Source organism: Pseudopodoces humilis, chromosome 3 (genome assembly GCF_049639895.1).
Source record: "Pseudopodoces humilis isolate 2021_Gansu_Grassland_sample_001 chromosome 3, ASM4963989v1, whole genome shotgun sequence".
In the NCBI taxonomy this organism is placed as follows: Eukaryota; Metazoa; Chordata; class Aves; order Passeriformes; family Paridae; genus Pseudopodoces; species Pseudopodoces humilis.
Window position 1 is genome coordinate 41987518 of NC_142202.1, and position 18707 is coordinate 42006224.

General features: G+C 37.6%; 1 protein-coding gene across 6 annotated transcripts in view; it reads left to right on the forward strand.

Moving 5' to 3' along the window:
- FAM120B (family with sequence similarity 120 member B) overlaps positions 1-18707 on the forward strand; it is a 75250-nt gene that overhangs the window by 25582 nt on the left and 30961 nt on the right. For 5 of the 6 annotated variants that reach the window (XM_088052795.1, XM_088052793.1, XM_005518568.3 and 2 more), the window contains 3 exons: positions 12834-13040; positions 16948-17056; positions 18311-18424. In XM_088052795.1, coding sequence (XP_087908921.1) covers positions 12834-13040; positions 16948-17056; positions 18311-18424 — 430 coding nt within the window. The remainder of the gene's footprint in view (positions 1-12833; positions 13041-16947; positions 17057-18310; positions 18425-18707) is intronic. The other variant, XM_088052797.1, reaches the window with a different exon arrangement.

The window sequence follows — 18707 nt, forward strand, 5'->3', positions numbered from 1 at the left end:
TAGTTAATGAGATCCATAAACCCACAAGTCTATGAAACAGAAAAGTCTATGGTTTGAATAAAGTGGGTTAAAGCCATAAAAAATATAGTTTATCTCATGCTGAAAGAAAGTGGGCTGTGAACATGTAACTACATTGTACATTTAATATTACTTTCTGAGAATAACATAACGTTTATACATGAAGATTTGATTATTTTTCAAGATCGATGGTTTCAAAATACCAAAATGTGAACATGATAGAAAAGACATTTTTCTGGTTAGATTTTTTCAAGTTTTCTTGTCCTGCCCCCCTTATATGGTAGATTAGCATTCTACTTTGCCCAAGCCTCCCATAGAGCTTATACATAAGGTCAGAATTAAATTTTGGACCCCAGGTTGTCTGTTTCCCTTCTTTCTATTTTAATCTGGTGTGTGGTGTTGGCAAAAAGCCCAGAGAGCCATCAGTCTAACTTTGAGGCCATTGCAGTGAAAAACAGGCACCAGCATTGTGGTTCCAGACTTGTTTCTTGTATTGTGCTAGCCCTGGTTGTTTACAAGTGCAAAGTCAGCTTTCACCAGTAATGCATGTAAAATACTGCCCAAACAGGAAAAAAACATAATGACTTATAAACACAATTGCATTTTTTCTAAGATTTCTCTAAATATGTGTCTATATGAAAAATTTGTGTTGGAGGTGTAAAGCTGTGAATCACATATTTTCTGAAAGTTGTAACCAAAGATGAGATGGAAAAATTTGGTTAAAAAGGAACTGGAAATTGGTAATTAATTTTGGGTCCTGAAAAATGATTTTAAAAGTGAAATGTATGTCAGAAAATTGGAAATCAAAGTTAATAGCAGGTGCATGTGTGAGCATACACATCATTGCTGGAATTTAGGGCATTTGCAAACCCTTTATAGCTTTGCTTTAAAATGTCCCATTATTCCAGAATATCTGCTTAAGAGTAATAACATCATTTGTACCACTTGTAAAAAGAGCAGCTTGGTTGTGTATGAGGTATAAGACAGTCAAGCGCTGAAATATATTCCTTCAATTTTTTAAGAGCTTTTTGTTATTTGAAATTGTTACTGATGTGAAATGAGCACAGTCATTTTAGATGAAATTACAAGATTCAGAGAGTCTTTGCAACTTGATTGCAAATGAACTTTCACACAATATGTATTAGGTATTACTTAGCTTTTGAAATAATAATGATAATAATAAAAAATACTCAGCAAACTATTAAGTAGCTTGAAAGCTGGAAATAGCTTTAACAAGAATTTGAGTTGCACAGAACTTTTGAGTATTTTTCGTAGAACAGTGTCATGGAAGCAAAATCACCTTAGTTTTATACCTTGTTTTACCTTGGTATTATACCAATATTACACAAAGTATTTTTCTCTGAGTATTTTCCTGAGGGATACTTTGCCACATCCATTTAAAACAGCAGTAGGTTTTAGAGTCATAAGTAGTAGTGTAGTTGTCTTGGTTGGGATCCCTCAGATTTAAAGAAGGATGTTGCTCCATCTATTCTGTGTTTTTTCTTCTATGCCATGCAGACCAAAAAGCGTAAATAATACCCAGATTCTGAACACTTGATAATTTCAATCTCCTGGTGTGCTGGCAAGCCAAGCTATGTTTGTCAACACCATTATGTGTGATATTTTTCAAACAGACCCAAAACAGCCTTTGTGAGCTATCTGTAGTTTTCAAAATACGATTGTTGAAAAAAAAACATTTTTCCCCCAGGGAGTGTATGTTTATTGTGTCAGTGTGACTGTTTCCTAATTAATATTTGCTTGAAGTCTAATTGGATTGGGTAAAACATAAAATACAAGTAAGAATATTGTAAAGATCTTAGGGATAAACCCTTCTTATATACAAAGGACCTGCTTCTGTGATGTACATTAGGATTAACTAAAATGGAATTTGAGTGCATTCCCAGATGCTTTACTGAATCAGGGTTTATATTCCCTCAAAATTTGCATCTGTCAAAAATGTTTTAAAAACTATGGGCGAGACTGTAACTGGCAGGTGGTGGAGAACGAGGGGATTGAGGTGATTTGCTGATCTTGGCATTGCTTCCCAGCCCATTTTCCCATCTGTGGTCTTTAGGTTTCCTCAGTGTTCTGGGCTAATCTGGAACTAAAGTGAAGCAGTATGGGATGTGATTTCAAGTTGGGGTTGGTTCAGTCCCTGTTCAAAATTTGAAATGTTCTTCTCACATACTCAAGATAGTCTTAAATGAACCAGTCCAAATAGAACAGTTCCACTTAAACAGGTCAAGCATTAGTGCAAATACAATTATGTTTCAGGAGCTGTAGTTACTCACTGCTTAGAGCGCTTTTCAAAGACCCATCTCTAAATTTGTGACTTTTTATAAGCATTTGTAATTTCTATAAGCATCTTTTGAAGTTCTGAAGAAAGTTTTCTTAGTCCTCTGACAACTAGCTCTACCTTTTTGCTGCTGTTGGTTTATAAGCATATTAAAAAGAAATCTCGGGCTTAACTGCCCATTCAGCTTGCAGACAGGATTGGTGTTCTGCCCCACTCTCCCAATTTCCTTCTTGACAAAATTTGGTATTAGTATTATTAGTCTATTTCCCTGAATATTTTTTGCTGTTGATGTGAGCCCCAGGACCAGAATTCACATAGCTGTGTAAATTCTGTTGTATAAAATTGGCACAAATACAAACCACAGCATAACTAGATCACAGAACTGTCAAGGTTGGAAGAGACCTCCAAGATCATCTAGTCCAACAATCAGCCCAGCACCGTTGTAATTCACCCCTAAACAGCATCTCCAAGTGCCACCTCCAGATGCTTCTTGAACACTTCCAGAGATGGCAAATTCACCATCCCCCGGGGCAACTTACTCCAGTGCCTAACCATTCCTACAGTGAAAAAAAAATTCTATTATCTAATCTTTATCTCTCCCGGTGCAGCTTAAGGCCGTTTTTCTCTTGTCCTTTCACTTGAAGCATGGCAGAAGAGACCAACCCCCATCTCACTACAGCCTCCTTTCAGGTAGCTGTAGAGAGCTGAGTTGTGGTCATCTCTTCTACTTTGTGAAAAAAATTTATTTGTTTAGATGGATTCAGTTTGCCCAGGGAGAAAATCTTGTGCAAGGCTTTGAGCAAGGGTCTTAAAAAGAGGATTTTTATTCGTTTGTGGAAGATGGTCTTGCATTTTTCTGCATAATTGTGTAAGATTGCTGTGCGTTTTTGCGAGTTTTCCCCTTTACTGTCCTGTAGCTCATAATTAGCAAGGTTTCAACAACATGGAAATAGCAGCAATGTTTCAGTTATAAATTGCTTTTAGACTATATATAGCTTGAAGAATATTTCAGGATGCTTAAGGTAACAGACACTCTGGAATTTCAGATAACAGAATTGCTGTTAATTTTTAATCCATGCCAATAATATTGCAGGAAGTGAAACATGGCTATTAGTAGTGAGGGTAATAAAGCTCTCCCAAAATATCAAGCAAACTGACAGCTTTGAAAAAGTCAGAGATAACTTATTATAGAGAGAGGAAAAATAAATATTTCTGGTATCAACTGGCATTTTCTTGCCAAGTTTGTGTTGGTCAAAGTGTACGTTTGCTTCTGAGTTCAATAGTTCTCACCTCCTCGCATATTGTGTGCTGGAAGGAGCGAGCAACCCCATGAGGGTTGGAGGTGGTGTTTGCAAGGCATAGGTGGGGTTGCTCCCCACTGCCTTTGAGGGCTGACCTGTGTCCCCCAGGGCAGGTGACATCCAGGGGCTGGAGCAGGGAGGGGATGGAGCTGTCGGGAAGCGGTGGCACGCGCGCACCTGCCCGTCATCTGCTCGGGGCTGCCTGCACCTGCCCGCGCGCCTCTGTCACGCCTGAGCAGGAATGTGAGCTGCACATCTGTCCAGGCTTTCCCTGCAGAAGCAGATGGCTGTGCACAGCTTCAGAGAAGCCAAGTGTTTTCTGAAATGAGCCACTTAGAGGAGGATGCATTTATAGGCGTATGGTTACAGTGCTTTGGTGGATGTACTGGAGGTTTTCAAATTACTACAGTAGAAACGTTCATCTGGATGATATCAGAAACAGCAAGGCTACCCAACAACTGATTTGTTCCCTTTCTTTTCAAGTTTATTCTTGATTGACATGGCCATTGTCCAGGGGTTAAAAGTCAAGACAGTGTCCAGTTCCTATCTGTTGTTTCTTCTATGACTTTGGTCAAATTGTTCAGTTCTTCCTTGTATTTTAGTTCTTGCTTGTAACAGTTATGCACCAGTGGTTTCAATAATATAAGTTTTTTGGCCAAAAGTACTGTGTAAATGTGAACTTTTAATATGTTAACATTAATATTGAAGTCACGCGTATAGTCTCCTCCCCTTCATCTTTGTTTTGGGGTTATTTCATTTGATGTTCACTGAGAAACAACTGAGATGTGGTTGAAGGAATTTTTTATAAAGAAATGGAGCTGTGTTCAGAGAAAAGTGATAAAAGTACATTATAATATCCCTTACCAGCATTATTCTTTAGCATCGCAAGACATCATCACTTGTTAAGACATTCTAATCCCAGTGTTACATATGAGGAAAGAACATACGAGGACAATAAACACCAAATGTGTAAAGGTAGTTGTGTATTACCTCCAAAGAAAATTAGTGATTCATGGAGAGATTTAGTTAATGTAATCTCATCAGCATGTCTAGTGTCTCACCAGCGCTATGCACATTAACTAAAAAGGTGTATTACATTCATCTAGGCTGCTATATATTACCCTGATAGATTTAAAAGAAGAGATGTTCAGTTCCTTGCCAAGTACAAAGCTATATAGGTATTGGTTTTAGCAAGGACAGATATGCTTACCTAAGTGTCTTTTCCTATTTAGCAATAGTTTTCTATATACTTTCTCTGTACTGAATACACAAACACATCTTGGCAGAGAATGTTACTGTGCTAGGACTTAAGCTCTGTAAGTTCCTTAATGAGAGCATTACTTTTGAATGTAATAAAACCAGAGCTGTGCCAATACACTTTCAAAAATACATCCCTCAACTTGCTCAGTGCTTTTAACTTTCTAGCAAAATCATACAATTGTATGCTGTATTTGTACCCTGAGGCTTCAGTACAATAGAGGAATAGTTCAGGCTAGGAGCAATGGTAAGTAGTATTTTTCAAATACAGGAGGCTGAAAGCATGGTGGTGTTCTGCAGGAAGTTTATTTTGGCACAGCACCCTCTGCATTAAAAAAAAAGGTATCCTTTGTTTTAAAATGGCTGCAAATCAGTTCCTGAGGCTGAAACGTTATCAGCAAAGTGCCTGCAGAGTCCAATGCTGGCTGAAGGGCTGCAATGCCAAAGTTTGGCTTATTACAGAGCATGCATTTTCTTTATAACAGCATTCTTCTCTGTAGTCAGTAAGTCTTTAAAAATGGCCAAGTTACTCTCACATAAACTCTTTCCCTGATTATTTGTAATTTGCTCTGACAAAGTGGTAATACAAGAAAACATAGAATATTACCTGTAAATAATTTTATTTTCTTTAAAACCTAAATCTGTAGTTGGTTCTTGAATAGTTCAGAAGACCATCATTATGCAACAGCTGTCTGCACCAAAGAAGGATTCTCTAGTTTCTCTGTATGTATTCATCTAAACCATAACACAGAGTTAGCATTCATGTGCCAAAAGGCAGCAACTTTCATGCTGTGTATGGCAATTTTCCATTTTGAAAGGAGTAGGTTTTCTGGAAATTAATACTCTATAGTAGCTTAGTTACAAATTAAATCCTGATATCTTGAACATACTTGACCACAGGTTACAGTTTGTCAGTTCCCTTCACAGGTCATCTGAAATGCTGCTACGTGACTCATTTCATTTGTCTTGGAGCTTGGGATTGTCATGAAATAGAAGCAGACAAGCTCTTCTTTTCCTCCTCAACCCGTGGACTTAACACCTAGAAAATTCCTTAGCCAGAACTGTTTACTGTGGACCATATCACTTCAAAGGGTGAACTGCAGTATCAACAATCTTATTGTGCAGCTGCTTTGCAATACAAAGAAACCCAAGGAGAAAAAAAACCCAACAAAATCTATATTGCACTGGCAAACAATATTTGCTCTACTGGCATTCTCTACACAAGGTGTCTTGGTTCAATGACAGTTTTATTTGAAGAGCTTATGACATGGATAGCAATTGTGATAATGTTTCTGGTACCTGCAGTGCTTCAGATATGCTAAATTTTGCCTGATATAATTCTGCTGAAATTCATTGATCTTCCTGTTGGTTTCAGTGGGAAATAAATCAGACCCCTAAGAAATATAAACTCAAACAGCTTAAGAGAAAGGGTGGTCCTACATTAGCACAATTGTATAAATCTTCAACTTCCGCTCTGAATCTAGGGAGGAAAATAAAGAATACAAATTTTTAAGCTTGGCTAATTAAACCTGGGACAACTGTAGCAGTAAACTGAGCAGTTGCAGGCCTAACCAGCTGTCATTTGCCAATAGAGGCAGTCTGAGGCTGTGGAAGGACAGACTGCATTACAAAGGCAGCCAAGCACACTCTGCCGAGTAGTTTTGTTGATGGCAGAATTTTTATACCTAAAACTGTGTTCCCTGGACCAGTCCTATGATTAAACATAGGGATAGCACTGGATTAAGGTGTGGATAAGGACCTTAGGTCAGGACCATGGTCAGGATGAGGCAGCAGCCAGTGAAGACCCTCATTTTGAAGATTTTGGTAATGGAGCTAGACAACGTAGAGTAGAATACCGAAATACATACTAAGTATTTACAAAAAGTAAAAGAGTGGAAAAAGTTCGGTATTTGAAGGCTTACAATGGAAAGTTACTGGGAGAGACATGACCTTTTGCATGCTTTCTAAATTTTTTCTCTGTGTCCCCTAATAACTTTTGAATGTGTTGGCCAATTTCAGCTGCATTTGACAGAAATGTAGGAGTCTGGGAGAGCCATAGTTATTGCTGGTTGTTTCAAATAGGCAGCAGCGTAGATGGAGAAAGCACTCTAAGTTGCCCGACAGGACAAAACTTTATTGTGGCATCACTTTTATTGGGGCATCCATGTGAAAGGGAGACATCTCTACAGGCTACAAGAATTTTCAGAGTCCCAAAAAAATAAAATGTATTTTCCTACCAACTAAATTCAATATTATGTATGTGATGGCAAGGTGAGGAGGTTCGAGGATAAGCATGTCACCAAAAACATGAGCAAATACTTAAGACACTAAAAATTAAAATCCAGATGAATCCATTCACTTTTGTAGAAGGGACATGGCTGCTGGCTGGGCTACAGTCAGATGGTTAGCTTGATGACTATAATCCGAAATTGGTGTCAGCATTCTATAGATGTCACAGGTGTTGCAGACTGTCACTGGCACTTTAGGCCAGAGTTGAGCAGTTATGGCTAAAATAAGAGAAGTAATGTTATTTCAAATAAGCTGAGAGGATTAAACTTTTTAATTGTGAAATTCATTATCACGGAAGTGTCATTTATGCTGGGGTTTGTTGTGGATATGATTAAGAGTTTTGATAAAGGCAACTGTTTCTGAAAATTAAACAAGAAATGAGATGTAATCTTTTTGGAACTGAAGGAAACTTTTTTCTAGTTGCAAATCGGTTAGCAGTAGTACTTTTGTGTTATTATTTGTAGAGTGCTTAATGGTAAAAGCAATTTTTTTTATTTTTTTTTAAGTTTACTTCAGTGGTGGATTTGGCTTACTGTAAATATGGGTGTTATTCCACAGAGAGGTATCATTTTACATCAAAGTCCTGATAAAACTCAGTAAATAAACTTTCCTGAACATATAAATACTAAACAATTGGGTTGTTTACAGCTAAATATTTACTTCAAAGTCTTAGAAGTGTTTAAAAACTGGTTTTTCTAGTTTCTGTTGCAGCCAATGCCCTCATAGGATCTCTTCAATCCCCATTTTCCTTTGCACACACCTTGTTTAAGCAGGAAGAGCTTAATTTAAGCCATAATCTTTTTATCAGAATAAACCTTAGTCTGTTTTCAAAATACTGGTTCTCCTCTCCCCCCTCAGTTTGACAGGGCCCAGCAGTTTACGGTTTAAAGCTGACTGATGGCCAGTAAATGCTCCATTTCACCAGCCCACCTCTGCAGGGTGACATTTACCAGGGTGAATTTACCAGCATTGCACCAGTTCAGGTTATCTTTTTCTCAGGAGCAGAGAATAGAGCTCCAGTGTGCAGGGGCTTTAGCAAGCATCCTCTGCACACTCCCACTGAGAATTTATACTAATGGCTGAAGGCAGGACTATCTGGTCTCTGTCTTTGGGTTGAGGTTGTTTAGTGATGCTTTCCATCGCAATGACAGCTGAGCCTTCATCTCTCTATATTTAGAACACAGTGTGCCTTAGTGCTCTCAGGCAAAGCTAAGCCTTACTGTTTTAGTGGTAAGTTCCTGAGATAGGATCTACCTGCTGCCTTTATTGCTCAAGCACAAATTGTCTGTGGTTAAATATTTGATCATTTAAGATACAGGTGGCTGCTGGGTGAGTTAATGTAAGAAGCAGCAATACTGATGATATACTGGCTGAGTTCAAATGGATCTAAAAGGAACTGGTTAAACTAGACAAGTACACAGATTTTGATCACTGCCGCTTGAATTCCAGCAGTTTATTGCATGGGAAAAATTACATTGATTTGTAACTATTGTTATTTAATTGAGTAATTTTAACCAAAAATCATCAAATACTAACCTGTCCTGGAGTGTTACATTTTCCCTTTTATCACAAAAACAGGTATGTTCTTTTGTAGGTGAGTGGGGAAGGGAGAAGAGGGAGAAATGCCTTATGTAATTTTAAAACTTTTTCTTTTTAAATTTCTGTATCAAAATGTTAGCCATAGTCATATCTTCTGTATTCAGCTTCACCACAGGAATAAGGCAACAGACCAGGAAAAAAGTGAGCTCTAACCTAAGTAACAATTATTAATACAGGCGTTTTACATTGAAAAAGAGCATGCCCAGAATGTTGCTGAAAATCCTACTAAGGGAACCAGTTTTTAAATGAAATGTTGTATTTAGTACATTGAGATACAGAGGACATGTAAAGTAGCACAAGTAAAGAGCAGTGAAATTGTCATCATATCTTTTCTCCTTGGTTTCAAGAACTTCAGGTGGTAAGATGGCTTTGCTGTGTCTGCTGACATCTGGCATGTTCAGATACTCACCCTCACATTTCAACTGTCATAGAGCCTATTTATCATTTTGGCAGAATTTGAAGCCTTTAAACTCCAATGAGTTGAGGGGCAAACAATTTTTTTAGTGTGCTCCTGGAAACAGTTTTTGCAACTTTCAAAATGGATAGTATAAGGTTTATGCCTCTATCGAAAAATCCTTTATGAATCTACAAAGAAGATTCAGAGGACTAATAGTATTTCTTTAAAACATAAAGGTATTTTTACATCCTGATTATTTTTTAAGTTATTATTTAATAAGATGAAATTTGAACTGGAAATTTGAATTCCATATACAATATCCATGCATTTTCTCTTCCTGTAAGTTAAAACTATTCATCAGGTTGTGCAGTCTCTCAGTGTAGGCTTGCAAAGCGCTGCTGTGAGCAAACACCTTCCACCCTGCCAAACCTCTTTCTGTTGCCAGTGCACATGCACACAGCCACAGAGATCGGCCTGAACTCGGTGATATGAGATAAATCTATAACTCTTCTAAGAAAGAGATTTCTGAAATTGTTAGAAATACAATTTCTATACATAGTGTTGTGAATGCTGTAGCATTTTCTTTGCTCTTTTCAAGTAGCTTACCCAGTTCAGATCAAGCCTCTGGTATCAGTAACTTCTGCTGCAATGATGCTAGAGGACTGTGAATTTTAGAGTTCTCAGTCTTCAGTTAATGCTGCCAAATAGGAAAAAGTAATCTTTCTCCCCAAGGGCTGGGAGGGTGGGGTGCTGCCATTGCTGGGCTCAGCATCAGGGCCACAGCACAGGCAGCTGGTGCAGGAGGAGAGGTTCTCACACATTCCCTGTGCCTCTCACATAAATGTCATCAGCTGGTGGTAGGAGTAGCAGCAGCGAGATCACAGGGCTGTATCTCACATGGTTCACTGGGGTCCTGAGTTTATAGAAATGGTAAAAAGAACAGACACGATTTCCAGAAGGAAGTCATCTCTAGGGTGTAATGCCCTGCATGACAAGACTTCTTTTCTTTTGGAATTTTCCACTTCTCATCATGATGTCTTAGCATTCAGACACCAGCCAGTTGTGAACATTCCCATGGTAAGGCAGCTCTCGGGTTTGCCATGTGCACAGCCTCATTGTTACAGACTCACTGTGCTTTCATTTTCTTTGGTTTTCATTGCCAGACATGGAAAATAGAAACTATCCTTTAGTGAATGTATTTCCTGTCCTATTAAAATAAAGAAATCACTGTTGATAGCTGTTGCCTTGGTCTTGGTCATACTAATTTTCATTAAAATACCAAGCCTTGCCTGATGTCTTCACACACACACAAACCCTCCACACCCCAATACTACAGTGCTTTGGGAGAACTCTGGACTGGTGGCTCTAGACAATGAAGTCTTCTAACTGTAGAGTCTGTCACCAGCAACATTATTTTATCTTTTCGGTCAATATGTCTCAAGTTTAACTGAAAAGAGCACAGCTAGGGTTGTAAATGATGTGGACAGACTTCCTTAGCAGGTCTTAAGATTTGATTTGGTGATCGCAAACAATCTAGTAAATGCAATGTAAGAATCTCAGCTGCAACATAAGTGACTGTGTGCACTCTAGCAGTTTACTTTAGTACAAATACTGTTTCTCTTAAACCACATTCCTCTTTTGAGTACCCTTCAGCATAAACAGTTTGTAAACGCCTGCTTTAGTTGCCAGTGCAAAAGAGTTATGAGTGTGCATGTAGTTACTAGTCTCAGTTGGCAAAATGATAGCTGACATTTGGAGGCAATAACTTCCTGAAACTCAGTGTCCTCATCCCCTACTGGAAATACATTTGTTTTAAAGGGAGGGCAGAAGAGAGTCTCCTTACTCAAATATGAAGTGTCACAATCAGAAAAATATGGATGTTTCATTTTCTAAATTACTGCTCAAATTCTAGTGGGAGGTGTTCCTGCCCATGGCAGGAGGCTTGAAACTGGATGAACTTTAAGGTCCCTTTCAACCTGAACCATTGTACAGTTCTGTGAAATTAACTTGTGTTGTCTGCATTTTTCTGGATGTCAGTGGCTGTCTCCAGTTGTCTGCACTGGATGAATTTCAACTACTGACTGTCATGTTGGGTCAGTGCCCTGGTGGCCAGCTTCATGCCTTTCCAGGAATCACTAGAGATAGAAGTGCTTCCCAGAGGGCTCTGAATCTTCCTGCCTGGCATCTCCCTGCCTGCATCTTCGTAGCTAGGTCCTCTTTGACTTCTGCACCGTAGAGAAAGCAGCCCATGGAGATGCACCTCGTATCTTCAAGTCAGCTTAACAGAACCCTCCTGCCCCTTGCCTGTGGTTAGGAGCAACCCCATCACAGAAGTCAGCTTCACCTGGGCAAATTATGCAACAGTATTCAACTCACTGCATAACAGTGCAGAAAACCTAACTCCTTCACCAGGGTCTGGTGCATTCTCCAAATTATTTATGATTTTCATTTTTGGAAGAAGCTTTGTAGCTCTTTGTTGCTAGCAAAGGTTTCCTGATTTTGTTATGTGGACCTTAGGAAGGAAAAATTCTGATTTATTAGTGCTACATTTCACAGATTTTGCTATTATTTGTAATTTTTTAAAGCATAAGGCATTGATGGTGTGTATCTGTACCTTTAAGTCTTTTGGAGATCTTTCAAGATGTAAGATGTAGTAATAATGGCCAACCCTTTCCATTGCATTTCAGACAAAGAGTTCACAGCCCTCCAGGAGCTAGGGCTAAGACAATTTGAGTCACTTTTTGCCCATTCTGTTTGGCATTGTGTTGGATACTATTCAATCTCCGATATCATTTATACTGCAAGGGTATACTAGCTACCATAGATTACAGTATTGATGGCCACACTGTTGTGAATCTCTCCTGATCCTAACAGACTGCTTTGGTACAGACTGGAAAACGCATTGCCCACTGAGGAGCTTTGTACTGTTTAAACAATACTTAAAATCAGAGTTTTCCCCATACTGGATTCAAGGTTTTATATTTTTCTGTCCTCTGCCACAACAGGATGTTAAATGTACCCATGGAGTTTATTTTGGCTGTGAGTTTTAATTGTCTTGTTGAGTTTCTCATTTTGCATTTTCTAAATGTTGTCACACAATTCAGTATTTCTTCTAGATACATCCAGGTTGAAGTGAAATAATTTGACTTTCAGATTACAGTCAAAGGAAATTCTGGAGTGTTTAAAATAAAAGCTTGCATACAATAAACTTGATTCTGTCAAATCCTGCAATTTAAATGATCTCTAAACACTGTAACATTTCCGGGGTAAGCAAACTCTGGAAGGTCAGTGGATCGCTGTACACATCAATTTGTACTCCCAGTTCATGTTTTGCATTCCACTAACAGAACTTTCTTTCCTGCAGAGCTGCTAATGCTTGAAAAATACTACAAAACCATTTATTTTGTCTCTCCATGTACATTTTGATGTATTTGTCTTAAAAATTTGAATGGGATGCTGTGTTTGTTAAACTTAACTTCTTTCACTTTATTGAATAAAACTAGATGCAGAGCCCCGAGACAAATTCTGCTGTGGAGCAGAGGGCCATCATTGTTACAACATCGGGACAGTTGATAATTTTCTCTGCTGTTTGCATGTCTATATGTGATGTTAAGATGGCTCATACTTCCTGATTTGTGAGACCTGCCTTTGTGTGTGTGTGTGTGTGTTTTCACAGCTTGCACAAGTAGACTCCAGGGCTGTACATCTGGGCGCTGTCCTTATCCGTGGCCTTACGACTTTGCTCATGGCCAACAGTGCCTGCGGCTTTCCGTTCAGGATGGATGATCTGATGCCTTGGGCAGTGTTTGATGGAAAACTTTTTCAAGAAAAATACCAGCAGTCACACCGAGGTTGCTCTGTGGAAGAACTTTTGGAAGGCAATGTGAGTAATCACTTCTTTTTAGTTCTGCGTTCTTTGTAAAAATGTACCTGTCCATTTTGTTTGCTTTAATATTCATGTTTACACTGCAACCTGTTCTTTGTAGTTTTCTTCTTTCTTATTCCTTTCTCATTCTCTCCACAAAAAAAATATTTTAAAAAAAAAGTAGAAATACTGAGCTTATGAAGGAAGCAGTAACTTTACCTTTATTTTTGTACCCGCTACTCAGAAAATAATACAAGGAAAATAGTTGTCAATTTCAAGAATGAAAATGCCCACAGTAGTTTTCTAGTACTGAGATATTATTGAGATCTTTCTCCCATAACATTTTAAGCAACATATTAAGAATACCTTTAAAAAATCAAATGTTTAAGATTGATATTTTTAAAGGCATTAAGGAATCTAAATTTTGAGATGAGGGTTTGGCAAATTCAAAGAGGAACTGGAAATCAGAAGAAGGTGCATTCTTTTAGAATAGGTAAATATGGGTATTTCTTTTAGAATCTCACCAAGTACCTTCCTATAGCTCTAAGTACTTATTTAGTTCCCAGTCCCACTTGATCTTACAAATCTGGGGATTTATAAGATTTGCATGCTGTGTACCAAAAGACCAGTATGATTTCAAACATGTCTGGGCAGGGAGGTACCAGGGTCCTGCTGAGCACTGTGCATTGCAAAAGGGCATCATATCCAGGCTCAAAGGCAGGGTCTGCTAGGCTCAGTGCAGGACTGTACTGATGCACTTGGTGAAGCCTCAAACCAGACCTGGCTCGTGCCCCACCAGCACAGAATATGTGGAGAGATGCTTGGGCAGACCTGTGCCCATCTGGGAAGGTAGCTCTAAAGATCTTCAATTAATGTGCCTTTTTCAAATAATGTGTCTGAAAAGCCTGTATCATTTAATTACTTTTGAAAATCTTACCTTTGAAATGCTTTTACCTGCTACTGAATGTATCACTTCAGGTTAAAGTAATTACAGAGAAAAAAGGTTTCAGTTTTGATTTATTTTGATCTCATGCATTCAATGCCAGTTGTTTTTGTATGACTGGTTTTCTTTTGTGATTTTGTGTCCAGCTGCATACCATGCTGGTCTAGAGTGAGGAGTGCAGCTTTTGTGGGTGGGTGGAATGAACATGTTTTTATCATGAAGGAGGAGAATAATCCTTTCCATATGTGTTCAATCATATGATTAGGACCATAACCTCTATCCAAATCCTGTGGTTCCTATTAATTGGTCTGTTGATTTCAGTAGATTTTGGATTGGGCTAATGGTTCATCCAGGAATTTCATGCAGGACTTTTGCAAAACAATAGAGGGTTTAAAGAATAAATGGGAAAATGTAAAAGTATCCAGATCTGTCTGAAATTGATACTTATTTTCCATTTGGGTAGAATTCAGTTTAGTGGATGACTTTGATAGTACATATTTAAATCTGTAAAACTTTTATATTAATTGATACAGGTGTTTTTAAATGTGTTATGTAGTATGTTTTAACTAACATTTTCAAATCTTGTGTTAGCACTGGAGTTCTAATTTACTGTTTTATAATGAAGATGAAGAAAGATCTTACTTTCCTAGAACAGAGTTAGAAATATGGTGGGTCAACTGAAATATCTTGGTTAAGGTTTTTAAAAGCCTGATGCTCTGTTTTAAACAAACCCAATAAACTATTCCATTGTGAGGAAAAATACTCCAGCTATGTGAACTTTTAGAGCAGTTTAAATATCTTTTTCTTTTTTAGGTACAATTTTGTGGTACATATATGGCAGAGATATGTACCCAGACTTATAAAACAGCTTTTCAGCTTATCAGTTTGAGGCAAGAATCTGTTTGGGGGAGAATTGCCAAGACATGCCAATTTAGCTGGGAACACTGGAAAGGCAACAAGTATATGTGATTTGTTTCTCCTATTATTATAAGTTCAACTTTAATAAATAAAAATGGTACTTCGTTCCTGGCAGAGCTTAATGCACTGCTGGAAGGCAAGATCTTTCAGCACTTGTTTGTTAACAATCTAACCTTGAACACCATAAATCTAATCTGGTGGTAGTGACAGTATTGTATTCAGAAAAAAAAAAAAAAAAGTTATTCTACATGGGATGTTTTATTATGGAAAAGAAAAATAATAGGGAAAAGTTATTCCTTTGGTTGTTCAGTGCTTGTCTCCTAACTCCTAGGGTCCCTTCTCTATTATCTGGACAGTTGCATTACTTCAGGGACTTGAGGCAATCTCAGAATCAGTGTTGTTTTGAATACAATGGGCTAAAATACAGTTAATAGGTTTCTGACAGTTACAGTGGAAATACAAACCTGGTTAAATATTTACATGTATATCAAAAATTTTGAACATTTTAGTATTTGCTTCCTACAGGTTCTTACACCAAAAGAAGAATATGTGTGCAGTAAATACAGTTGATATTTTTATGGGCAAGTTTTTGTGTAGCTCAGCTCTTTGTAGCCTAACAGCTGTTAAAGATAAAAAAATTGACAGCTTCTGATAAGAATAAAAATAGACCCATCTTGGTTTTTTAAAAAATTATGCTAAGCTCATATTATGCTAGTTCTGTTTTTCAAAACTGTAATCATATTTGTTTGTTTGTCCACACAGAAAATTGCCTATAATAGTCTCATAAAGAAGTGAGGCAATGATATTATCACTTTATTAGCCTTTTTATTGTGCTTCTCACTAATGAGTATGTTCATGATCAGTTGTTTTTTTTTTTAAATTAAAACCAAATTACATGATGAGGTCGACATAAATGATATGTTTTGTTATTTTCTGATCTTGCTTTCCATCTGACCTCCATACATTTTCCCAAGAATAAAATGGAAGGTATTTCTCATTAGAGGATGTTCTTCACAGGCTGGACCCAGTTTGTGTGGTAAAACAAAATTTAAAAAAATCTGTGGGTTTTAGTTAAGTCTCTGTACAAACTAAACTAAAAACTAAAGAGTTTTGTTAATTCAAAAAATGTATTATGCAAGTTCTCAGCAGTGTTCAGGGAGTCAGACTACCTCTAATTTAAGAAACCTCTCTAGTTACTGCAGTCTTGCTACCTATTAGATTTTTTAGCTTATCCTTTCATCTTCTTCTCTCCTTCCTGCTCCGAAAAAAGGAAATGTCATCCTGTAAAATCAGTTCAATTTTATGGAAATCACAAATTATGCTATTGTTCTAAAATCTCTTTTCCTAATTCTCTTTATTGTGTAGTAAATCCCACATGCCCAGTACCAATCAGGAAAAAAAGAAGTACATTCTAAGATCAGCTACTTTTTCAAAGCTCACAGACATCAGAGAAAGTTAAGGATGTATCACATCTCTAATATTGCATCCTTAAATAGCTTCAGCTTATCCTTTTGACACTATAATTTTTCATCAGATCACAAGGTCAACACTTGAATTTAATTCCCTCATTTCTTTTTAGACTTAGTTATGTTTTATTAGTCAGGAGTTGGGGCAGATGTTGGGTTAAGTTTTGTTTCTAATGTATGAGATTAAGAGACTGATTTTAACTGGTGTATTTTCCATGAGTTTACCAGTCCTTTTCTGGACGCTTTAACCATCTCTGCCTGAGGTACTGCTGATGAAGTCTAGTTAAGTATATCTACAGGTGCAGGGTCATAGAACAGGACAGCAAGGGAGTTACAGATGTGAGCAGAGAAGGGAAAAAATACTTCACTGAGAAAGAGGAAATCATTTCTTCTGCACCCCTACTCATCCCTCCAAGTATCCACATTTATTACTGAGTGTTCAAACTTCGTTTCCTGTAAAAGTGTGAACCAAATCTACCACCTTCATGCATGCAAAAGTGTGGCTCAGTCAAGTCTTATTGTTGTTATATGTTTAATTTGTGCTGCACCTGAAGAAAGAGGAGCAGAAGTCATTGATTTTTAACTGTGTTTTCTGCAGGAGTCTTTGTACACACCCTTCCAGAATCTGAAATCTCTCATTTGCAAGGTTTGCAAGACAAAGAACAGAACGATACAGAGCAGACCAAGAGGGCATGGATTTAACACAGGTTGGCATTGTGTGAATTTTCTCAATAAAATTAATATATTGATGAGCTAAATTATCCTTCAACAGCAGCAGCAATTACATAGGCAGTCCATCAAGCTAAATAAATTCTCTTTCTCCGAGAAGCAATGAATTGATCTAAGAAAATACTTCCCTTTTTAGCAATTTATGTGAATGTGATCACCCAAGTTTACATAGAATATGTATCTTCTAACTAGGCACATAGTCAGTGAGATATATGCAATAGGTATCATTCACTGAGAGAAACATCACTATTTATTCGGTGACTAAATATATTTTTATAGGAGAAATTTAATGACAGCTTTTTCTTTCATTCCCATGGGGGAGCTATTTAACATAGATAGTTGAAGGTCTGAGAGAGGCATTGAAGGTGAAGTACTTCTTACTGGATTTGCTGACATATTTCAATATAGAAGAGAGCTTTTGGGCAATTTGAAGAACTGTGTTTAAGATCTTGCTCTTTTCCCCCAGCTTTATGGATCAGTTTGCTAAAGAACTCAGTTTGCAAATTTGTTTTCCCTACCTGATCTGCCTAACTTTTGGGGAAAAAAAAACATCTAAAAGGTTTTTAACATCAGTCACAGATCAGCCTGAATGTTGAAGCTTTGAGACTTTGAAATAATTTACACTGAATCTCAGTGTTTATGCTCATATTATATCTACTACTTGCTTAACACCTAATCAGTTATAATGTCTGTGAGGATAAAAATTACCCCTTCAGAATTTCTTGAGCAGATGACAAGACAGAATGGTTTTCTGCTAGTCCAGTACTTTGCATTATGTGGCATCAAGACTTCTGATTTGGCTCTACAACAAGCCCATGCTGGACACTCAAAATTGAGGATATCTGTTGGTGATTTATAATACCAGACCTTGGTAGCATCTGCTTTTCCTTGAGAGCTATATTTAACCATTTTAATAATGATTTGTGATTCCAATTTGGAGAGAGATTTCTGTTTGTTTTAATGACTGCAGTCTCCAAATCTGTGTCATAAAATTTTGATCTGGTTTCTAAATACGCTTGTTAACAGCTTGTAATCATGATGTGCATAGATGGAAATGAGGACAAGAACCATACTCGTTAGGCTGACTTTAGTTTGGAAAGGCCGTAATTGTGCATGAGTATTTTGGCACAAAACTAAGAAATACTCTTTCCTGAAAAAGAATACACTGTCTCTCTTTTTCTTCATTTAATCTTACATACTGTCAGAATTGCTTAGTAAATACTGTTTTCCAGGAAGAGAACAAAGAGATTTTAATCCCAGGCTCCAACAGCCACACAGAAGTCATTTTGTTTCTCCATATCATAACCAGATGAGGGGGTTCACACAAAGACATCTGCAATCCCAAGGTAAAAAATGGGTACACGTTTGTGGGTTTGGAAGTGCTCCTATCATCAGTATAACAGCTCTTTGTCTACCTGCAGTTCATGTTTATGTGTGCAGTTACCCTACAGCAGTCAGCAACAAAATTTGCATCAGTTACACAGTTGTGTATTGCCATTTGCAAAAACTAACTCTGCAGGGTGAGGTGGAGTGTAGCACTGTAATCTGCAGTCATCTTCTACTCAAAGTGTTCTGGGAAATGAGCTTTCATGTGGTATTTGTAATTTTCATGCTTGGTCTCAGCTGAGC